General features: G+C 40.7%; 1 protein-coding gene across 2 annotated transcripts in view; it reads right to left on the bottom strand.

Annotated features, from left to right (window-relative positions):
- LOC135516346 (protein phosphatase 3 catalytic subunit alpha) overlaps window positions 1-19,949 on the bottom strand; it is a 158,641-nt gene extending 138,692 nt beyond the window's left edge. Inside the window, exon 1 of one of the 2 annotated variants that reach the window (XM_064940591.1) lies at window positions 19,667-19,949. In XM_064940591.1, coding sequence (XP_064796663.1) covers window positions 19,667-19,727 — 61 coding nt within the window. In that variant the 5' untranslated portion in view covers window positions 19,728-19,949. The remainder of the gene's footprint in view (window positions 1-19,666) is intronic. The other variant, XM_064940592.1, reaches the window with a different exon arrangement.
- Window positions 19,950-20,714: the final 765 nt, after the last annotated feature.

Here is a 20,714-nt window from a genome sequence, read left to right as displayed (position 1 = left end):
TGAGAGGCGCTGATGCATGCCGCTTACACTGCAGGAGCTTGTCCCATCCATCAGGGGCTGACGCCCGGGTAGAAAGCGTAGTGGTGTGTTGTCACCACATAACCCATTTCAGAAACAGTGAGTATTGCTAACACTGCAGCGTTAGAGTTAGCCTAGAGGTAGACCTTGGCTTGCAGCACCAGTTGGACTGGAATCCCCCATTCCACTTGCAACCAAAGTATTGTTTGAGTTTTTTGGTCTGTGGGTACTCTTGCTGCCAAAGCAAACTGACATGATGCCAACTGACGAGTCATGTTCTACTAGGCCTCAGGGCATATTAGATGTTCCATGAAAATGAAAAAAGGAGTGTTGTCTTGTGTGTTGAGAGGGAAGTCCATAGAACACTTCAAATACCTCAGCTGGTATTGTGCCATGCATTCTCAGGGCTTGCTCACTTCAAATACCTCAGCTGGTATTGTGCCATGCATTCTCAGGGCTTGCTCACTTCAAATACCTCAGCTGGTATTGTGCCATGCATTCTCAGGGCTTGCTCACTTCAAATACCTCAGCTGGTATTGTGCCATGCATTCTCAGGGCTTGCTCACTTCAAATACCTCAGCTGGTATTGTGCCATGCATTCTCAGGGCTTGCTCACTTTAAATACCTCAGCTGGTATTGTGCCATGCATTCTCAGGGCTTGCTCACTTCAAATACCTCAGCTGGTATTGTGCCATGCATTCTCGGGGCTTGCTCACTTCAAATACCTCAGCTGGTATTCTGCCATGCATTCTCAGGGCTTGCTCACTTCAAATACCTCAGCTGGTATTGTGCCATGCATTCTCAGGGCTTGCTCACTTCAAATACCTCAGCTGGTATTGTGCCATGCATTCTCAGGGCTTGGTCACTCAAGCTCATATCTGGGGGGAAGGGGGTGCAAACCCTCCCATTCGCATGTTAACACATAACACCAACACAAATTAGCACACAACGTTAGGTGGCATTGAAGAGGCTTGTTGTGTGCATACTGTGTGCATACTGTGTCCAGTGTAGTCAGTCATCCAGATAAGGCAGAGAGGGGATGCAACCTTGACGTTTTCATGTGGACTCGCACAAATATTTACAGTATGTGTGTTTGTGAGAGAGAGAGAGAGAGAGAGAGAGAGAGAGAGAGAGAGAGAGGGAGAGAGAGAGATAGAGATAGAGAGAGAGAGAGAGAGAGAGAGAGAGAGAGAGAGAGAGAGAGAGAGAGAGAAGACATCAAAAATATGAAATAACACATATGGAATCATGAAGTAACCAAAAGGTGTTAAACAAATCAAAATATATTTGAGATTTGAGATTCTTCAAAGTAGCCACCCTTTGCCTTGATGACAGCTTTGCACACTCTTGGCATTCTCTCAACCAGCTTCATGAGGTAGTCACCTGGAAATAATTTCAATTTTTTTCAACTGAGCCAATCAGTTGTGTTGTGACAAGGTAGGGGTGGTATACAGAAGATAGCCCAATTTGGTAAAAGACCGAGTACATATTATGGCAAGAACAGCTCATATAAGCAAAGAGAAACAACAGTCCACCATTACTTTAAGACACGAAGGTCAGTCAATCTGGAAAATTTCAAGAACTTTGAAAGTTTCTTCAAGTGCAGTCGCAAAAACAATCAAGCGTAATGATGAAACTAGCTCTCACGAGGACTGCCACAGGAAAAGAAGACCCAGAGTTACTTCTGCTGCAGAGGATAAGCTCTTTCAAGTTACCAGCCTCAGAAATTGCAGCCCAAATAAATGCTTTACAGAGATTAACAGACATCTCAATATCAACTGTTCAGAGGATACCATCATGGTCGAATTGCTGGAAAGAAACCACTACTAAAGAACACCAATTAGTGGAAGAGACTTGTTTGGGCCAAGAAACACAAGCAATGGACACAAACCGGAGGAAATCTGTACTCTGGTCTGATGACTCCAAATTTGCTATTTTTGGTTCCAACTGTGGTGTCTTTGTGTGACGCAGAGTAGGTGAATGGATAATCTCCGTATGTGTGGTTCCCACCATGAAGCACGAAGGAAGAGGTGGGATGGTGTGGGGATGCTTTGCTGGTGACACTGTCAGTGACTTATTTAGAATTAAAAGCACACAACCAGCATGGCTACCACAGCATTCTGCAGCGATACGCTGCACATCTGGTTTGGTGATGTGTTACTATCATTTGTTTTCCAACAGGACAACGACCCAACACACCTCCAGGCTGTGTAAGGGCTATTTGACCAAGAAGGCGAGTGAGGAAGTCATGCGTCAGTTGACCTGGCCTCCACAATCACCCGACCTCAACCCAATTGAGATGGTTTGGGATGAGTTGGACTGCAGAGTGAAGGAAAAGCAGCCATCAAGTGCTCAGCATATGTGGGAACTCCTTCAAGATTTTTGGAAAAGAGTGTGCAACGCTGTCATCAAGGCAAAGGTGGCTACTTTGAAGAATCTCAAATATAAAATATAATTTAGATTTATTTTTAACACTTTGGTTACTCCATTTTATATGTATTATTTCATAGTTTTGCTGTCTTCACTATTGTTCTACAATTTAAAAAATAGTAAAATAAAGTAAAACTAGAATGAGTAGGTGTGTCCAAATTTTTGACGGGTACTGTATATATTATTTTAAATATTTTTATATATATCTTTTCCTTCTTTATTATTTTCCCCTAACCCTACCACCCCTCCCCTAAGTTGAGTAAACTAGTCGACAACAATACTTAGGCTTCTACTTCCAGTTTATACATACTATATACATTTTACGGACAGTAGATTTACATTAGTTATCTTTTGTTTGTTTTTTAGTCCCACCCTTCAGCTACCCTCAACCCCTCCCATCGATCTCTGAAGACCATCCAGTTTTGACTTCTAGCTGCCATATAGTTTTCTATTGTAATGTTTCACAAAATTCTGAACCTTTCTATTCTCATTTTTTCTACAGATTCGAACTGAAAATAAACCTTTTTGCTAATAGCATTATTATTTTATTGATCGTTTGGCTATGACTTTTCACATCACCCAGCAGTGCTATTTGCAAAGTTAGCTCCAAGTAAATGTTGCAATTGTTCGTCTATTCCTGAACCTGTGACCAAAAACAGGCAACACATGGGCCGTACCAAAACATGTGATCTAATGATTCTGTTTCTTCCCATCAAAATCAGCAGAGCTGGGATGGTTGTATCCTCCATATGTGACCGACCGGCTCGATTTGGTCTTATGTAGCAACATTTGAAATTGTGTTTTTATATTGGATAAAACTAGGGACTCAGAGCTGGAAATGGTATATCATACACTATAATTGAGGAACAATGGGAAAGTAATTATGCTTTGAAAGTTGATCAACTTGTAACCCCACCTTTGCAAAAATGGCTCTTGAATATTTTGGTACCTACTGGAGAGCTCTCCGTTGTCTAAACCCATTCAGCATCATTTACACCCTCTTAAGCCTTAACCCCAAAAATCTCTATAAGGTTTCACATACGAGGCCATGTGCTAAACAGAATGAGTACAGTTGTGTACTAAACAACCAAAGATTTTAAGACTAAAGGCTGGTTTATACTATGTCTATTGACATGTCTGTAGACAGTTGTCGCAGTGACATCATGAACATTCTATTGTCTTCAAACATAGAATTTGTCTTTGTTGCTACGAAAAAGTATAAATACAAAAATGACAGGTTGCATGACATCAGCAGCCTGATGGTCCAAAATAGCATAACTGGTGTATTTTAACACCAATAAAACCATCTGTTTAAAAATGTATTTAGTATTTGTCAATCTAGTAAACCAGGCAACTAAAACCAACTTTCTAAACAATATTTTGGTTTGTTTCTAGCTTGTTAGCTAGCTAATCAGTTCAAATAATGACAATATCATATAGCTGATAAGGTCTTTTAAATTTTAGCCAATTTTTTTGAATTATTACAGGACAATAAACTCACAACAAGGTCATTATTTACAAGTTAATAGCAAGCTAATTACAGAAAATAGCTTACGGTTGAGAGTGTGACGAAATAAAAGCAGGGCATTCTACCGGAGAATTTTACAACTTGGACACTGTCTCGTTGGCCTAACGTTATATCCTAATTTTGACTTCAGGTTCAGATCATGTTGTTCTTCACATTAGCGGCTCTGGTAAACACACACTATATCAAATAATGCACAGCATACAGAAGGTGTAAACGGTACAGTGAAATGTTTACTTGCATAGTGGAGTCTCCTTCCGGAGACACTTGAAACCCCACCTCTTCAAGGAATACCTAGGATAGGATAAAGTAATCCTTCTCACCCCCCCCCCTTAAATGATTTAGATGCACTATTGTAAAGTGGCTGTTCCACTGGATGTCAGAAGGTGAATTCACCAATTTGTAAGTCGCTCTGGATAAGAGCGTCTGCTAAATGACTTAAATGTAAATATGTAAATGGAGTCTTTTGTTTAGACCTGTAGCTGAACAATCAACCATAATCCCAACTCATAACGTTACTACCCTGCATGAATCTGCAGGTAGCTAAAGCTAGCCAACTAGCTAGGTTCAATGTTACCTAGCTAACATTAGGCTATAAGGTACAAATAATATTACTACACAGATCATACACGTAACATTAGCTAGCGAGCCAGCCAACTAACGTTCACCAGCAAGCTAACAGTACACTTTACCGTGTAATGAAAATGACTTTATAACCTAATTAGAAACTTATAATATCTGAAAATGTAGCTAGTTAGACTCTCTTACCCGTATACATGGATGAACGTTTCTCCCTCTCTGTCACGGATGCCATGGTTGCCCTTAGTTTGAAGATGTAATCCGGAGACAGGTGTTTTATACAACAGCCTTCTATGTGTTCTCTTTTCGACTCCCTCCGCATATTTACAATCAAATGCTAGAATTTTCTCTCCTTAGCAACCATACTCTGTTTCCACCGGACATTCCACTGATCTCAAAACGTGCTCCTCCAGAAAGTGGAGAGCATTAGCAACTCTTTTGTAGTTCTTCGTGATATCCTTCCAAAAAAGCTGCGTTAGAAAGGATTACCTACACATACTGAGCAGCTCATGTTATAGACAGAAACAAATTCCTCTCTCAGCATGTCCCACACATCCATTATCAATCATGGCTAGTGGGAAGGTTCCTGTTTTTGGCTAAACCAACTAGGTGCATAATTTAACAATTGTATTTGTATTTACAGATGGCATAGACGTTTGTTATTAAGGCACATGAAAGTTTGCAAGGCATTTCTACCAAAAACGCATTTTGATTAAAAAATACATGTTTACGTTCAAATGCCTTTCCTGTAAAGTAGTGACGCGCGACATATGCCTAGTTTCCTGAAATGATTCACATATATATCACATTCTATTGGTTGCAAGATTTTTGTATAATCATTTTTATCTAAAAACTGTGCTTTGAATCTGGAGTCGTTTTGTGTATCAGTTCATTTATTTATTTTATTTAACTAGGCAAGTCAGTTAAGAACATATTCTTATTTACAATGATGGCCTACCAAAAGGCAAAAGGCCTCCTGTGGGGACGGGGGCCTGGGATTAAAAATAACAAAATATTAAATAATAATATAGGGCAAAACACATCACGACAAGAGACAACACAACACTACATAAAGAGAGACCTAAGACAACAACATGTCATGGCAGCAACACATGACAACACAGCATGGTAGCAACACAACATGGCAGCAGCACAACATGGCAGCAGCACAACATGGTAGCAGCATAAAACAGGGTACAAACTAGAGGTCAACCGATTAATCGGAATGGCCGATTAATTAGGGCTGATTTCAAGTTTTCATAATCGGAAATCTGTATTTTTGGACACAGATTTGGCCAAATTGTATTATTATTATTATTTATTTTTGTACACCTTTATTTAACTTGGCCAGTCAGTTAGGAACACATTCTTATTTTCAATGACAGCCTAGGAACGGTGGGTTAACTGCCTTGTTCAGGGGCAGAACGACAGATTTTTACCCTGTCAGCTCGTGGATTCATTGCACTCCACGAGGAGCCTGCCTGTTACGCGAATGCAGTAAAAAGCCCAGGTAAATTGCTAGCTAGCATTAAACTTATCTTATAAAAAACATTCAATCAATCATAATCACTAATTAACTACACATGGTTGATGATATTACAAGTTTATCTAGCGTGTCCTGCTTTGCATATAATCGATGCGGTGCACATTTGCGAAAAAGGACTGTCGTTGCTCCAATGTGTACATAACCATAAACATTAATGCCTTTCTTAAAATCAAAACGCAAGTATATATTTTTAAACCTGCATATTTAGTTTTTAAACCTGCTAACATGAATTTCTTTTAACTAGGGAAATTGTGTAATTTCTCTTGCAACATAGTCAGGGTATATGCAGCAGTTTGGGCCGCCTGGCTCGTTGCGAACTGTGTGAAGACTATTTCTTCCTAACAAAGACAGTCAACTTCGCCGAACGGGGGATGGTTTAACAAAAGCGCATTTGCGAAAAAAGCACTATCAATGCACGACTGTACCTAACCTTAAACAACAATGCCTTTCTTAAAATCAATACACAGAAGTATATATTTTTAAACCTGCATATTTAGCTAAAAGAAATCCAGGTTAGCAGGTAATTTTAACCAGGTGAAATTGTGTCACGTCTCTTGCGTTCATTGCATTGCACGCAGATTCAGGGTATATGCAACAGTTTGGGCTGCCTGGTTCGTTGCGAACTAATTGCCAGAATTTCACGTAATTATGACATAACATTGAAGGTTGTGCAATGTAACAGGAATATTTAGACTTATGGATGCCACCTATTAGATAAAATACGGAATGGTTCCGTATTTCACTGAAAGAATAAACGTTTTGTTTTCAAAATGATAGTTTCCGGATTCGACCATATTAATGACCAAAGGCTCGTATTTCTGTGTGTTATTATGTTATAATTAAGTCTATGATTGATATTTGATAGAGAAGTCTGAATGAGCGATGGTAAGCACCAGGATGCTCGTAAGCATTCATTCAGACAGCACTTTCGTGTGTTTTGCCAGCAGCTCTTTGCAATGCTTCAAGCATTGAGCTGTTTATGACTTCAAGCCTATCAACTCCCGAGATTAGGCTGGTGTCACCGATGTGAAATGGCTAGCTAGTTTTGTGGAGTGATGGGTAACGATGCTTCGAGGGTGGCTGTTGTCGATGTGTTCCTGGTTCAAATCCAGGTAGGGGCGAGGAGAGGGACGGAAGCTATACTGTTACACTGGCAATACTAAAGTGCCTATAAGAACATCCAATAGTCAAAGGTATATGAAATACAAATGGTATAGAGAGAAATAGTCCTATAATTCCTATAATAACTACAACCTAAAACTTCTTACCTGGGAATAATGAAGACTCATGTTAAAAGTAACCACCAGCTTTCATATGTTCTCATGTTCTGAGCAAGGAACTTAAACATTAGCTTTTTTACATGGCACATATTGCACTTTTACTTTCTTCTCCAACACTTTGTTTTTGCATTGTTTCATAAATTGATTTTATTGATGTATTATATTAAGTTAAGAAAAGTGTTCATTCAGAATTGTTGTAATTGTCATTTTTACAAATACATTTTTTTTTTTTAAATCGGCCGATTGATCGGCATCGGCTTTTTTTGGTCCTCCAATAATCGGTATCGGTATTGAAACTGGACGTTCTACATAAGCAGTATAATCACACAGGTTTGAGCATACGATACATGGACCACTGTATAATGATCCCACCCGTGTGTTGGTACGTGTCAAAGGGTTAAAGCCGGCATGTATTTTGCCCAGGCTTTTAACCATTAGGGGGGGGGCTTGCTTGAAACCCCCCTGGCTCCAATAAGGCTTCCGTCCATTGGGTTAGCCTCTGACCTCCCCCCTGCGTGTGTGTGCCCGCTGTGTAGTTACACTTGTGGTAGATTGCATCCCATTGATTGCTCTAGAGGGGGATCTTATGACATGCAACTGCCTCTGTTCCAAACGGACTGCTGCTGTTAGCCAAACAAAGAGCGCATGACACCCTGCCAGCCATGGTAACAGGAGACATTAAACGCAAATATCAACAGAGGACAGCAACTTTTACCACATCAAGCGTAGTGCCTACAGTACAAGGGAAGGGAGATGACTGCTCTTGGGTATGACAAGCAAGGCAAGCAAAGTGAGCATAAAAGTAGGGCTTTCACAATATCACTGATTCCATGGAGTTTAGTGGTAGAATAGAGTTATCGATAAAAGTATAAATATCATCAGCAAGAAAACCTCAGTGATGAATCTGTGTTTAAGAACACAGTCATGTTGTCACAGAAGACTGGTTGAGAGGTAGGAATGCCAGAGACAACTTTGCAGGACTCTATCAAGATCTACACCGCTGGAATGGAATGTTTTAACAACAAAAAATGTCTTAACCCCACTAACCTAAATTGTTAAGTTGTATAAACTTGTATATTACTATGAATGTAAGTTATCTTTTTAAGTTGAAACAACATGTGTATGGTGTATCCTGGGTTCTATTTCTATTGGTGTAGCCATGTATAGCATTCCTTAATGTGGAGTTTGACTGAGTTTACTTTGTCAGCTCAGGAACAAGGAAAAGTCTTGTGAGGTAAGGTGGCATCCATGACCTTCACATTATGAGGAGAACACAAATTTGAATCACACGGCACGAGTTGCCAAGACAATCAAGATCCCCCTGCCCTATGTTTTTAAGAATGACTGAATAACAGGTGGCCTCGTATAAACAAATGTATGTGATCAATTGAAATTCAAAAGCCATTGTCTCGTACAGTGTGTGTGTGTGTGTGTGTCTGTGGGGGGGGGGGTCCATTGAACTACAAGCTTAGCTAGTGACAATCGAAAATGCTAGCTAGGTGAACAGTTTTTGGGTTGCCATTTTCAAATCTACGCTATGCTAGCTACACTTGTTTGGCCTGAATTAGCAAGAGCACAGACTAATGCATAGAGTCAGATTACATCCCTTGATTACAGAGTACATCCCTTGAGCCTTTAACCCTTTATATGGAGCTTAATCTGGGCAAATCAACCACTTTGCTGTGTCCTAAATCCAAAACAGAGACTAATTCTTCTGTAATCTTATACACCATAGGCATTCTGGCTGGGGTTCTATCCACATACCAAAGGGACACCATGAGGACTAAGGGACACACAAGTAGGCAGGCGCCTTTGACTTCTTTAGTCATTATTTTGAGACATTCAAGTCTTTTGTCGGGCATCCATCCATGATGAATTGAACAAATGTCAAGCAATACTTAAACTTGAAATTGACTTGATTTTGACTCTGATTCAAATTACAAAGTAAAGAGAGAACAGGTTCAGTAGCCAGTTTAATGAATACAATCTGTCAGTATATACTGTCTTCCATCTCAATTTGTTCAGCAGGCTCCTTTGTCCTTCAAACCACTCAGTAAATGTTGACTCTCTCATGCGTTTACCCTCTCTTTTCATTGGGGTTAGACTTAAAATAAAAACACTAAAGTGTTCCAATCAATGACTGAGGGTGGACAATGGTGTACAGCAGCCAATGACAAGTAGCAAGCAGGAAATATGTGTCATCCAAGAAGCTATGGCAACAAGCAGTTCTTTGGACCAAAACAGAGATTTTTTACTTTTTACAGGTGGAACCGTGGTTCGTTTCAGGGAGCAGTGCAGCTCTGTCTACAAAAACAGTCTCTGGGTCTGCAGACACTGACAAGAGAGTGAGAAAGAGCCCACTTGGTTAATTCTTTGTGAGTAATAACAACACGTTCGCTTGCAAACAGGCCTGCTCCGGGCCATAACGCTGTCTTTATTCCCATGAATAGCTCATTGACGAGCTCACTAACTGTGGCTGGCTGCTTTGCACCCTCAAGGCTTGTAGGCCCCAAATCCACAGCTCGACCAAAACGAGCTCCGCTTGTCTGACCTTTATTTCCCATGGTGCACCGTCCCCCAAATCCTACTGCAAGAGAGTATAGTGCGTTGTGAGGGGGAGACATAGATCGAGCAAAAGGGTGCATGTGGGTTAGACTTTGAGAGAAAGGATTTGCAGGGCCATAGAAATTGGAATGTGTGTGTGTGTGTGTGTGTGTGTGTGTGTGTGGTGTGTGTGTGTGTGTGTGTGTGTGTGTGTGTGTGTGTGTGTGTGTGTGTGTGTGTGTGTGTGTGTGTGTGTGTGTGTGTGTGTGTGTGTGTGTGTGTGTGTGTGTGTGTGTGTGTGCATGTGTTTGTGCGTGCATGTTTAAGAGACAGAAGCCATAGAAAAATGTATACTGAATAAAAATATAAAAACGCAAGACGTAAAGTGTTCATCCCATGTTTCATAAGCTGAAATAAAAGATCCCAGAACTTTTCAATTTGCACAAAAAGCTTATTTCTCTCAATTTTTTTGCACAAATTTGTTTACATCCCTGTTAGTGAGCATTCTCCATCCACCTGATAGGTGTGGCATATCAAGAAGCTGATTAAACAGCATGATAATTACACAGGTGCACCTTGTGCTGGGGACAATAAAAGGTCACTCTAAAATGTGCAGTTTTTTCACACAACACAATGCCACAATGGCATGCTGACTGCAGGAAGGTCCACCAGAGCTGTTGTCAGAGAATTTATTGTTAATTTCTCTACCATAAGCCGCCTCTGTAATTTTTGAGAATTTGGCATTACGTCCAACCGGCCTCAACTGCAGACCACGTGTAACCACGCCAGTCTAGGACCTCCACATCTGGCTTCTTCACCTGTGGGATGGTCTGAGACGATCCACCCGGACAGCTGTGGGTTTGCACAAGCAAAACAATTCTGCACAAACTGTCAAATACCATCTCATCTGCGTGCTCATCGTCCTCACCAGTGTCTTGACCTGACTGCAGTTCGAACCAACTTCAGTGGGCCGTGGCTCACCTTTGATGGCAACTGGCATGCTGGAGAAGTGTGCTCTTCACGGATGAACCACGGTTTCAACTGTACTGGGCAGATGGCAGACGTGGCGTCGTGTGAGCGAGCGGGAGTGCCCCATAGTGGTGGTGGGGTTATGGTATGGGCAGGCATAAGCCACGGACAGCAAACACAATTGCATTTTAAAAGATGGCAACTTGAATGCACAGAGAAACCGCACAAGATCCTGAGGCCCATTTTTGTGCCATTCATCCACAGCCACCAGCTCATTTTTCAGCATGATAATGCACGGCCCCATGTCACGAGGATCTGTACACAATTCCTAGAAGCTGAAAATGCCCCAGTTCTTCCATGGCCTGCATACTCACCAGACATGTCACCCATTGAGAATGTTGGGGATGTTCTGGATCGACATGTACAACAGCTTGTTCCAGTTCCTGCCAATATCCAGCAATTTTGCACACAATTGAAGAGGAGTGGGTCAACATTCCACAGGTCACAATCAACAGCCCGATCAACTCTATGCCAAGGAGATAAGTCGCACTGCATGAGGCAAATCGTGGTCACACCAGATACTAGAGGTCGGCCGATTAATTAGGGCCGATTTCAAGTTTTCATAACAATCGGAAATCTGTATTTTTGGACACCGATTTAGCCTATTTTTTTTATTTTTTTTTATTATTATTTATTTTTTTACACCTTTATTTAATTTTTATTTAACTAGGCAAGTCAGTTAAGAACACATTCTTATTTTCAATGACGGCTTAGGAATGGTGGGTTAAAACTGCCTCGTTCAGGGGCAGGATGACGGATTTTCACCTTGTCAGCTCGGGGGATACAATCTTGCAACCTCACAGTTAACTAGTCCAACGCTATAACGACCTACCTCTCTCTCGTTGCACTCCACTAGGAGACTGCCTGTTACGCGAATGAGGTAAGCCAAGGTAAGTTGCTAGCTAGCATTAAACTTATCTTATAAAAAACAATCAATCAATCATAATCACTAGTTAACTACACATGGTTGATGATATTACTAGATATTATCTAGCGTATCTTGGGGTGCATATAATCTGACTGAGCCTACAAGCATATAAGTATCTAAGTATCTGACTGAGCGGTGGTAGGCAGAAGCAGGCGCGTAAACATTCATTCAAACAGCACTTTTGTGCATTTTGCCAGCAGCTCTTCTTGTGCGTCAAGCATTGCACTGTTTATGACTTCAAGCCTATCAACTCCCGAGATGAGGCTGGTGTAACCGAAGTGAAATGGCTAGCTAGTTAGCGCGCGTTAATTGCGTTTCAAATGTCACTAACTCTGAGCCTTGGAGTGGTTGTTTCCCTTGCTCTGCATGGGTAACGCTGCTTCGAGGTTGGCTGTTGTCGTTGTGTTCCTGGTTCGAGCTCAGGGAGGAGCGAGGAGAGGGACGGAAGCTATACTGTTACACTGGCAATACTAAAGTGCCTATAAGAACAAAGGTTAATGAAATACAAATGCGATAGAGGGAAATAGTCCTATAATTCCCATAATAACTACAACATAAAACTTCTTAACTGGGAATATTGAAGACTCATGTTAAAAGGAACCACCAGCTTTCATATGTTCTCATGTTCTGAGCAAGGAACTTAAACGTCAGAATTTCTTACATAGCACATATTTCACTTTCTTCTCCAACACTTTTGCATTATTTAAACCAAAATGATACATGTTTCATTATTTATTTGAGGCTAAATTGATTTTATCGATGTATTATTTTAAGTTAAAATAAGTGTTAATTCAGTATTGTTGTAATTGTCATTATTACAAATCAATAAAAAATAAATTTAAAAAACTCGGCCGATTAATCGGTATCGGCTTTTTTGGTCCTCCAATAATCGGTATCGGCGTTGAAAAATCATAATCGGTCGACCTCTACAAGATACTGACTGGTTTTCTGATCCACGTCCCTATCTTTTTTTCAAGGTATCTGTGACCAACAAATGCATGTCTATATTCTCAGTCATGTGAAATCCATAGATTAGGGCCTAATGAATGCATTTCAATTGACTGATTTCCTTATATGAACTGTAACTCAGTAAAATCTTTGAAATTGTTGCATTTATTTCTGTTCATTCTATTTAGTTTGTGTGAAAATAAAAGACAGTCCTTACAACAAGCTGATAATTAAAAGAGACAAGGACTTTTCCAAAAGAATATTCATAGACGTTCTCTCACCTTGATGCTCTCTAAGATTAAGGAGACAATTATGGCAGCAGAAAAATACTTCACTTCAGAACTCTTAAGATTCCACAGGTTGCTGTCGCTAGCTGATACAAGGACGTCCGCAAAGCATTTCTCCTTTGCCAAAATAATCCATCCACCTGACAGGTGTGGCATATCAAGAAGCTGATTAAACATCATGATCATGACGTGTGTCTACATCTGCATTGCTTGCTGTTTGGGGTTTTAGGCTGTGTATAAATACATTTGATTGATTGATTGACAGGCGCACCTGGAGCTGGGGAAAATAAAAGGCCACTCTAAAAATGTGCAGTTTTGTCACACAACACAATGCCGCAGACGTCTCAAGTTGAGGGAGCCCTACAATTAGTATGCTGACTGCAGGAATGACCACCAGAGCTCTTGCCAGAGAATTGAATGTTCATAAACCGCCTCTCCAACGTTGTTTTAGAGAACCTAGCAGTATGTCCAACCGGTCTCACAACTGCAGAAAATGTGTAACCATGCCAGATCAGGACCTCCACATCTGGCTTCTTCACCTGAATCGCCTGACGGGATGCTGAGGTGTATTTCTGTTTGTAATAAAGCCCTTTTGTGGGGAAAAACTCATAATGATTGACAGTTCATATAAGGAAATTAGTCAATTTAAATCAATTCATTAGGCCCTAATCTATGGATTTCACATGACTGAGCAAGGGCGCAGCCCATGGCTACACCATCATGTGAAACCCATAGATTAGGGCCTAATGAATTTATTTCAATTGAATAATTTCCTTAAATGAACTGTAACTCTGTAAAATCTTTGAAATTGTTGCATGTTGCGTTTATATATTACGTTATCAGCTGACGATCCATGTATGATAATATCATTATGTTCTCTGCGGCTGCCGTTATCAGTCACAAATGGTGCTCTTCATCCCGTCTTTCTCGTCTACCCAATTATCCCATCTAGTGCTGCTGTTATCACTCTAACATAGGAATAGTAAGGATAAGGACATCTGGACATCTTTGGAAAACACTAATAATAATAAGCTATTTCTCAGCTGAAACCTTCAGACTGTACATTGGGGGGGAAAAGAATAGGCTACAACCTATTTGAAAACCATATTATAGGGGTGTCAAACTCATTCCGTGGAGGGCCTAGTGTCTGCTGGTTTTAGGTTTTTTGTTTCAATTAAGACCTAAACAACCAGGTGAGGGGAGTTCCTTACTAGTCAGTGTTCCTCGGTGTCCACATCACCAAGGAATTAACATGGTCCACACATCAACACAGTTGTGAAGAGAGCATGAGCCCCCAGATCCTCAAAATGTTCTACAGCTGCACTATTGAGAGCATGTTGATTGGCTGCATCACCGCTTGGTATGGTAACTGCAAGGCGCCCGACCGCAAGGCGCTTCAGAGGGTTGTGAACAATGTTCCCTCGAATCTGCAAGCGCACACCTCCTCCAGGACTGTCACGCAGAAGAAATGCCAGGCCGCACAGAGACGTGAGAGATTGAACTTCAGAGTTCGCCCCATTACTTTGCACTCTATAGTTCAAAGTTTTTTATGTGATCGAATCAACATATATCAGCCCCTTTTCAATGCAACAAACCAAAACAAATCTAACTTTGCAAGACTTGAGTCTGTGATTTTGTTGAAGGCAGAGCCGGAGCACAACAAAGAAAATTTCTATTGGGTAGCCCACGTGTGGTCTTTCAACCACCCGCGAGTAAAATCAGAGCGCAGAGCCTCTCGTGTGCACATTTGTTTATATTCTTTGCTAGTTACCAAGTTATTAGTCCAGTTATAGATAAGTATAGGTCAGCAATGGGGAGTTACTGCTTCTTACAAGAGCAGAAAGCGCGTAGGCTACATTTCAAGCGGTCTTTGAAAAGCCAGTCGGGTAAAAAGCTCAATTAAAGGGGCAGTGGTGTATTTTGAGAAAGGCTTGAATATGCAAATAAGCCAATAGGCAGAAACATAGCCTACCTTGTCTAATTCTCTATATTGTAATAATAATTAATTGTATTTTGTAAAGTGGTTTCTTGCATCATACAACACAATACATTGCAATTTACAGTCACATATTTGGCCCACGGTGTTACAGACCAGGTAAAAACTAATGAATTAATGTCAAGCCCTTCATAATGTAAAAATGCTTTCAAAAGTCTCATGCAATGTAGGCCTGCATTGAAAACCACATATAGGCTACTGTAGGCTATATCGTAGAAATCAAAAGCTATGTCCATTAGAAAATATTATGGGATTTGTTCAATTGGTTTCGTTGGTAGGCCTACAGCACAAGATGCTGAAATAGCAGCCAATAGGCCATTGTGGCTGTCTAAAACTGTATGGGTGCAGCCTGTAAACGCGTGCTGGAAGTTGCACAAAATTCTCACAACAATCAAGTTTCCGCTCACAAGTTCAAAGATTTGCTCAGTGCCCCCAAAAATTAGAGGGAACATTGGTGGTGAGTACGAGCTCCCTGCCATCCAGGACCTCTATACCAGGCGGTGCCAGAGGAAGGAAAAGGAAGGAACATTTTTTCTAAAATCCCAGCCACCCATGCCATAGACTGTTCTCTCTGCTACCGCACGGCAAGCTGTACCAGTGCACCAAGTCTGGAACCAACAGGAAACTGAACAGCTTCTAACCCCAAGCCATCAGACTGCTAAACAAGCTAAATAGCTAATCAAATGGCTACCTGCTGCTGCTACTGTCTATTATCTATCCTGTTGCCTAGTCACTTTAACCCTACCTAAATGTACATACTGTAGCCACCTCAATTACCTCATACCCCTGCACATCGACTCGGTAATGGTACTCCATGTATATTGCATGTTACGTTTACTCATTATTGAAATTCACTATGCATTTATTCCTCGTATCACTATTTAAAATACTTTTATCATTTTTAAAATCTTTAACTCTGCATTGTTGAAAAATAACCTGTATGTAAGCATTTCACTGTTCTAAACCTGTTGTTTACGACGCACGTGACAAAACATGATTTGATTTAATTAATCAATCAAGTACAAGGGAGGAGAGAAAACCCGCAGACACTCTGCCCTTCGTGGAATGAGTTTGACCCGTGCCAGATTATATCCACTTTCAAGATATCAGATATGCCTTAATTTACTCATCCAAATAACACCTGGTGATTATCCTATTAAGCAGATTTAAAGATAAACCAATTGAAATGTGTGTATGGAGAGACCCTGTAGGTTGTGCACGCATGCACGCACACACACACACACACACACACACACACACACACACACACACACACACACAACCGCCCAACCCCCCACACACAGCAACCTGAAAGCAGGTGAAGGCCGGGGCTTTGGGCAGGTGATTACATAAAGCTGGAGTGAAGTACGTGGCGTTACTTAAATGTTCCGTTCTAAAAATGACTCATCTGTCTAGCTGGGATCAGTGGCTCTGGTGGTGGACCCCCACACATCTTAAACACGGGACACAGGCCTCTACAAAAAACTCAAACATCAGATACTATCGATCCAAGTCAAAGGAAAGGCCCCTGCAAGCAGGGGAGTGCTGCAGCACATGCTCTGCTATGGGGCTTTCCTTCCCAGCTGGAGTAATATAAAATACACAACAACTGATATTCACTATCCACTTCGTATTAATATGGTCGCCATCTTGCCATGCATGATATTGAGCTGGTAGCAGCAGTTATGTAGCTATCTAGATCACAGGAGGTTGGTGGCACCATAATTGGGGAGGACGGGCTAGTGGTAATGGCTGGAGTGGGATAGGTGGAATGGCATCAAATACATCAAACACATGGTTTGATGCCATTCCATTGGCTCCATTCCAGACATTATTATGAGCCGCCCTCCCCTCAGCAGCCTCCACTGGTCTAGATCTACAGCTCTTCCACAAACTGCATATGGTTACTTGTGTTATTAAGACAAGCCTGGATATTTAGTGAAACTGAAACAGTTGTTTGCCCCCTCATCAGTTTTATACAGGATGTGTTTTCATAACAGGTGGGAATGAGTGAGGCACATTGTATTGAAGGTGAGAAACAGCCCGTAGGGTGAACTGGGAGGATTGGTAACAGATGACATCCGACATTTTGCCTCCAAATATGTGGAGGGATGCTTTGTCCACAATACAGGCATGATGTTGACACAGAGCTAAAATAATAACTACTCTGAGTCTGATATCATAAAAGATGTTGGAGGAAAAAATGTAAAACAAGAATTGAATGAAAAACTATGAAAAATCTAAACTGTGCTATTTCCATTTTATAGACATTTGTGCGTGCATGGTAGCATTCAACAACCTAACAGCATAATCAATATCACCGTTTGTTGTCAAGTTAAAAATCATATGATTTTCAGGACATTAATTGTGATTCCATCTGATGTGGGTTGTGAGTAGCCTAACATTAGCAAATCATGAGCTAATGGGATGTGTAGTACAATTGGATTTCCACGATTCTCAATTTCTCACTGAATCCATTTGGACCGTGTAATAATTTCCCATTACTGAGCTTTAACCCATTATGTTGATACATAGTACGCATCCCAAATGGCACCCTATATTCCCTACATTGTGCATTACTTTTGAACAGAGCCCTATGGTCCATGGTCAAAAATAGTACACTATGAAGCGGATAGGGTGCAATTTTGGAGTGAACTATAGGGAGAGTCTCTTGAACATATTTAACAAAACCACCCAAGACCTTACCAATCACCCATACAGGTCTCAACCTTATTCACAAAGACCTGAACCACAGCCGTAAGCATTACTTTAAATTAATGTGGATAATGAGCTAACATATGCACATTGATCATGGTACGCTTACATGAAGACTGTGCAATCAGTAGTGTGAGCAGGAGAGAGACATACAGAGTTGAGCAACGTTACATGGCAAGCAACTATTGAGAACAGAATTCTATACTCACTTTGGTATGAAAAGAAAATGCAGACCAGCGCATTTACAAAGTCAAGGTTTTCCTGTGTCATGTCCTCTGGTCATAGTTGAATTATTAATCTCTTTACAATGTAGCATCAGTCATTATTGATTATAGACCAATGTCCAATTTGTTTTTAATTTAAATAGTATGGCCATGATGTCGAGAACAGATATGTATGTGGTTGCTGATATTGCTATTGGCAAATAATTTCACCTGCATATCAACATTTAGACTCCATTTATGATCCCAATCTGAATGCATAAACTCTGAGGTTGTACGATCAGTCTATTGTTACAACACTGTTGCGAGCTAGTTAACACAGCCACAAAGTCATAAACTCCGCCTATTTCTACAATTGATCTTCTTCAAATCAGATTTTAAACACACTGCTAACCTTATGCCTAACGCTAGGGTGAGGGGGGGTCGTGCATTTTTACGATATAGCCCATTTGGATTATTATCTAGTGGAAACCATGAAACCATGTGGTCACAGAAGAATTAAGTTATTTTCTTGTTTTAGAGCACACCTATAGGCCTAGTATACTAGTAGAATATTGTGAGCATCAAGTTTAATAGAATGCACTTTGAGTACATACCAGCTACTAACACAAAAAACATGAAAACTGTTCTTAAAGGATTATTGTGTAAAGGGCCATGATGTAGAATAAATAGTGCTTTACTGGGTAACTACAGAGACCTGGTGTGTCAAATAAATGCAATGACATACCAAACATATGCTGTCATTGCAAGAGGCTACGGGAGTATCTTTGATAGCGAAAATGTCAACATGTGTAACTGTGATGTCATGTGTCAAGGGATGAGTTGCCCAACAGTCGCCTTTATAGTCAAATTAAGATTCTGATGCACTATTTACACCATGTGTGTAGAGTATACAGACGAACCTAACTGAGTTTTTAATAAATCAATAGTGATTTAATGTATAATAAAAAATAAAGGAAATTAGTCTTGATAGTTCTAGCCCCCATAGGCTACAGTACCATGGGGGCAAACATCAAACATGCGGGCTAGACAAGAACAGACATGTGTATTACTAGAATAAAACACACCGTGTCACACTATTATGTATGTGTTCCTAATGAAACCAAAATAAGGGGAAAAGTCTAACTTTAACCGTGGCATAATAGTTCTGCAATAGCCTACATGCTTCGTACATGCTCGTTAATTTTGCAAAAGTGAATACAGAATAAATGTGTGGCTACAAAATAATGTATTTTATGGTAATACATTGTTGAAAAATATATATTATTGTATGTGCAGATGATAAACAATAGGACTATATCCAACAAGCACGTTGTGAGACATGGACATTGATTCAAACCTTGAATGCCTACAACTATTGTAATAACACCCTTACTTCCCACTTTTACTGATTAGCCAGCCGGTGCCATATCTCACGGCTAACACCCTTTTTCTCCATAACCAGCTTTCCAATTGAGCAGACCATTAGGGCGCAATACGACTAGGATTGCAATGTGTTGAGGGAGACACATTCGTCTATGGCAGCAGTGTCACTTCATTACCCCCCCCCCCCCCAAAAAAAGCTACGTAATATCAGTTTATTTTAGAGACATTTAGAAACGTAATTAATTTGACACTTACATTTTACTACCCTGTCCGTCGTAGATAACTTCGGATCATCATTCGGCTTGTTTTCGGACATTTCCAGGGTGTTAACGTTATATATTCAAATATATTTGAACTGTGCCTGAAAAAGAGCCGATGCTGTCCTTGCCCAACACCTCAACTCTATCCAAATGGGAGATCTCGGTGTTCTCACTTGCTCCTATCACTCGCCAAAGATACTCGCAACAAGGTTACAAATTTCACCACCCCTAAACTGTAGGTCCGTGTGATTTCTGTATCAAGTTCTTTCTCCCACCGCTGTGCGCGCGCAACCTAGCATGCAGTTGGTAAGATACGCCCCCCCATATATTTGCTCTTCTATTGGTGCCAGAGACCTATTCCCCTTCACTGGCATTTTAATGCTTAGATGACATTCGCAAGTATCAACAATATGAATATTAGGCTATACTTGCAGTGCTGTGTGTTGCAACAAATCAGTTCCCTCTCCTGTATCTTGCAACATCAATCATGCGTGTGTGAAGCGTTGGCCTGCAACTCCACAGTTGTGCGCTGGATGTTGCCATTTCTGCTTCTTCAAAGATAGTATCTAAACTTCACTCAATCTCTCTCGAAGGGTTTAGAGTTGTCATCATGCAACATGTCCAAATTTTCACTGTTTTGAGTGAGCACCACGAGGCTTGAGAGTAGGTGCATTCGATTTCACTCCCCTGGCACACAGGGTGGGTGCAGAGCTATATTATGGTTCTGGTTGGGTGGAATCAAGTACATCTCATCTCTAGTTTCGTGGTGGTGCAAGTATTCAGCCTAACCGCTTTGTGAACGATATAAGGGTGGTTGTAAAGGGAAGGTTATAAGTAGTTGATAGACAGACCACCTTTTAGGATTTATAAGTTGGCTAGTTTAGACAGTTATATTTGGTTGTTATTACAGCGCCACCATGTGGACATTTAGAGACATTCTAATAGAGGAAATAGAATATACTAACCCCAACCAGCCTACAGTTTTTGGTGACTGAGGTTCAATCCCAAATCGACCCCTAGGCTGCTGCTATTCTTCTTATTTA

Source organism: Oncorhynchus masou, chromosome 27 (assembly GCF_036934945.1).
Source record: "Oncorhynchus masou masou isolate Uvic2021 chromosome 27, UVic_Omas_1.1, whole genome shotgun sequence".
Classification (NCBI taxonomy): Eukaryota; Metazoa; Chordata; class Actinopteri; order Salmoniformes; family Salmonidae; genus Oncorhynchus; species Oncorhynchus masou.
Note: the sequence above shows the minus strand (reverse complement) of the source record. Positions and strands in the feature narration are given on the sequence as shown.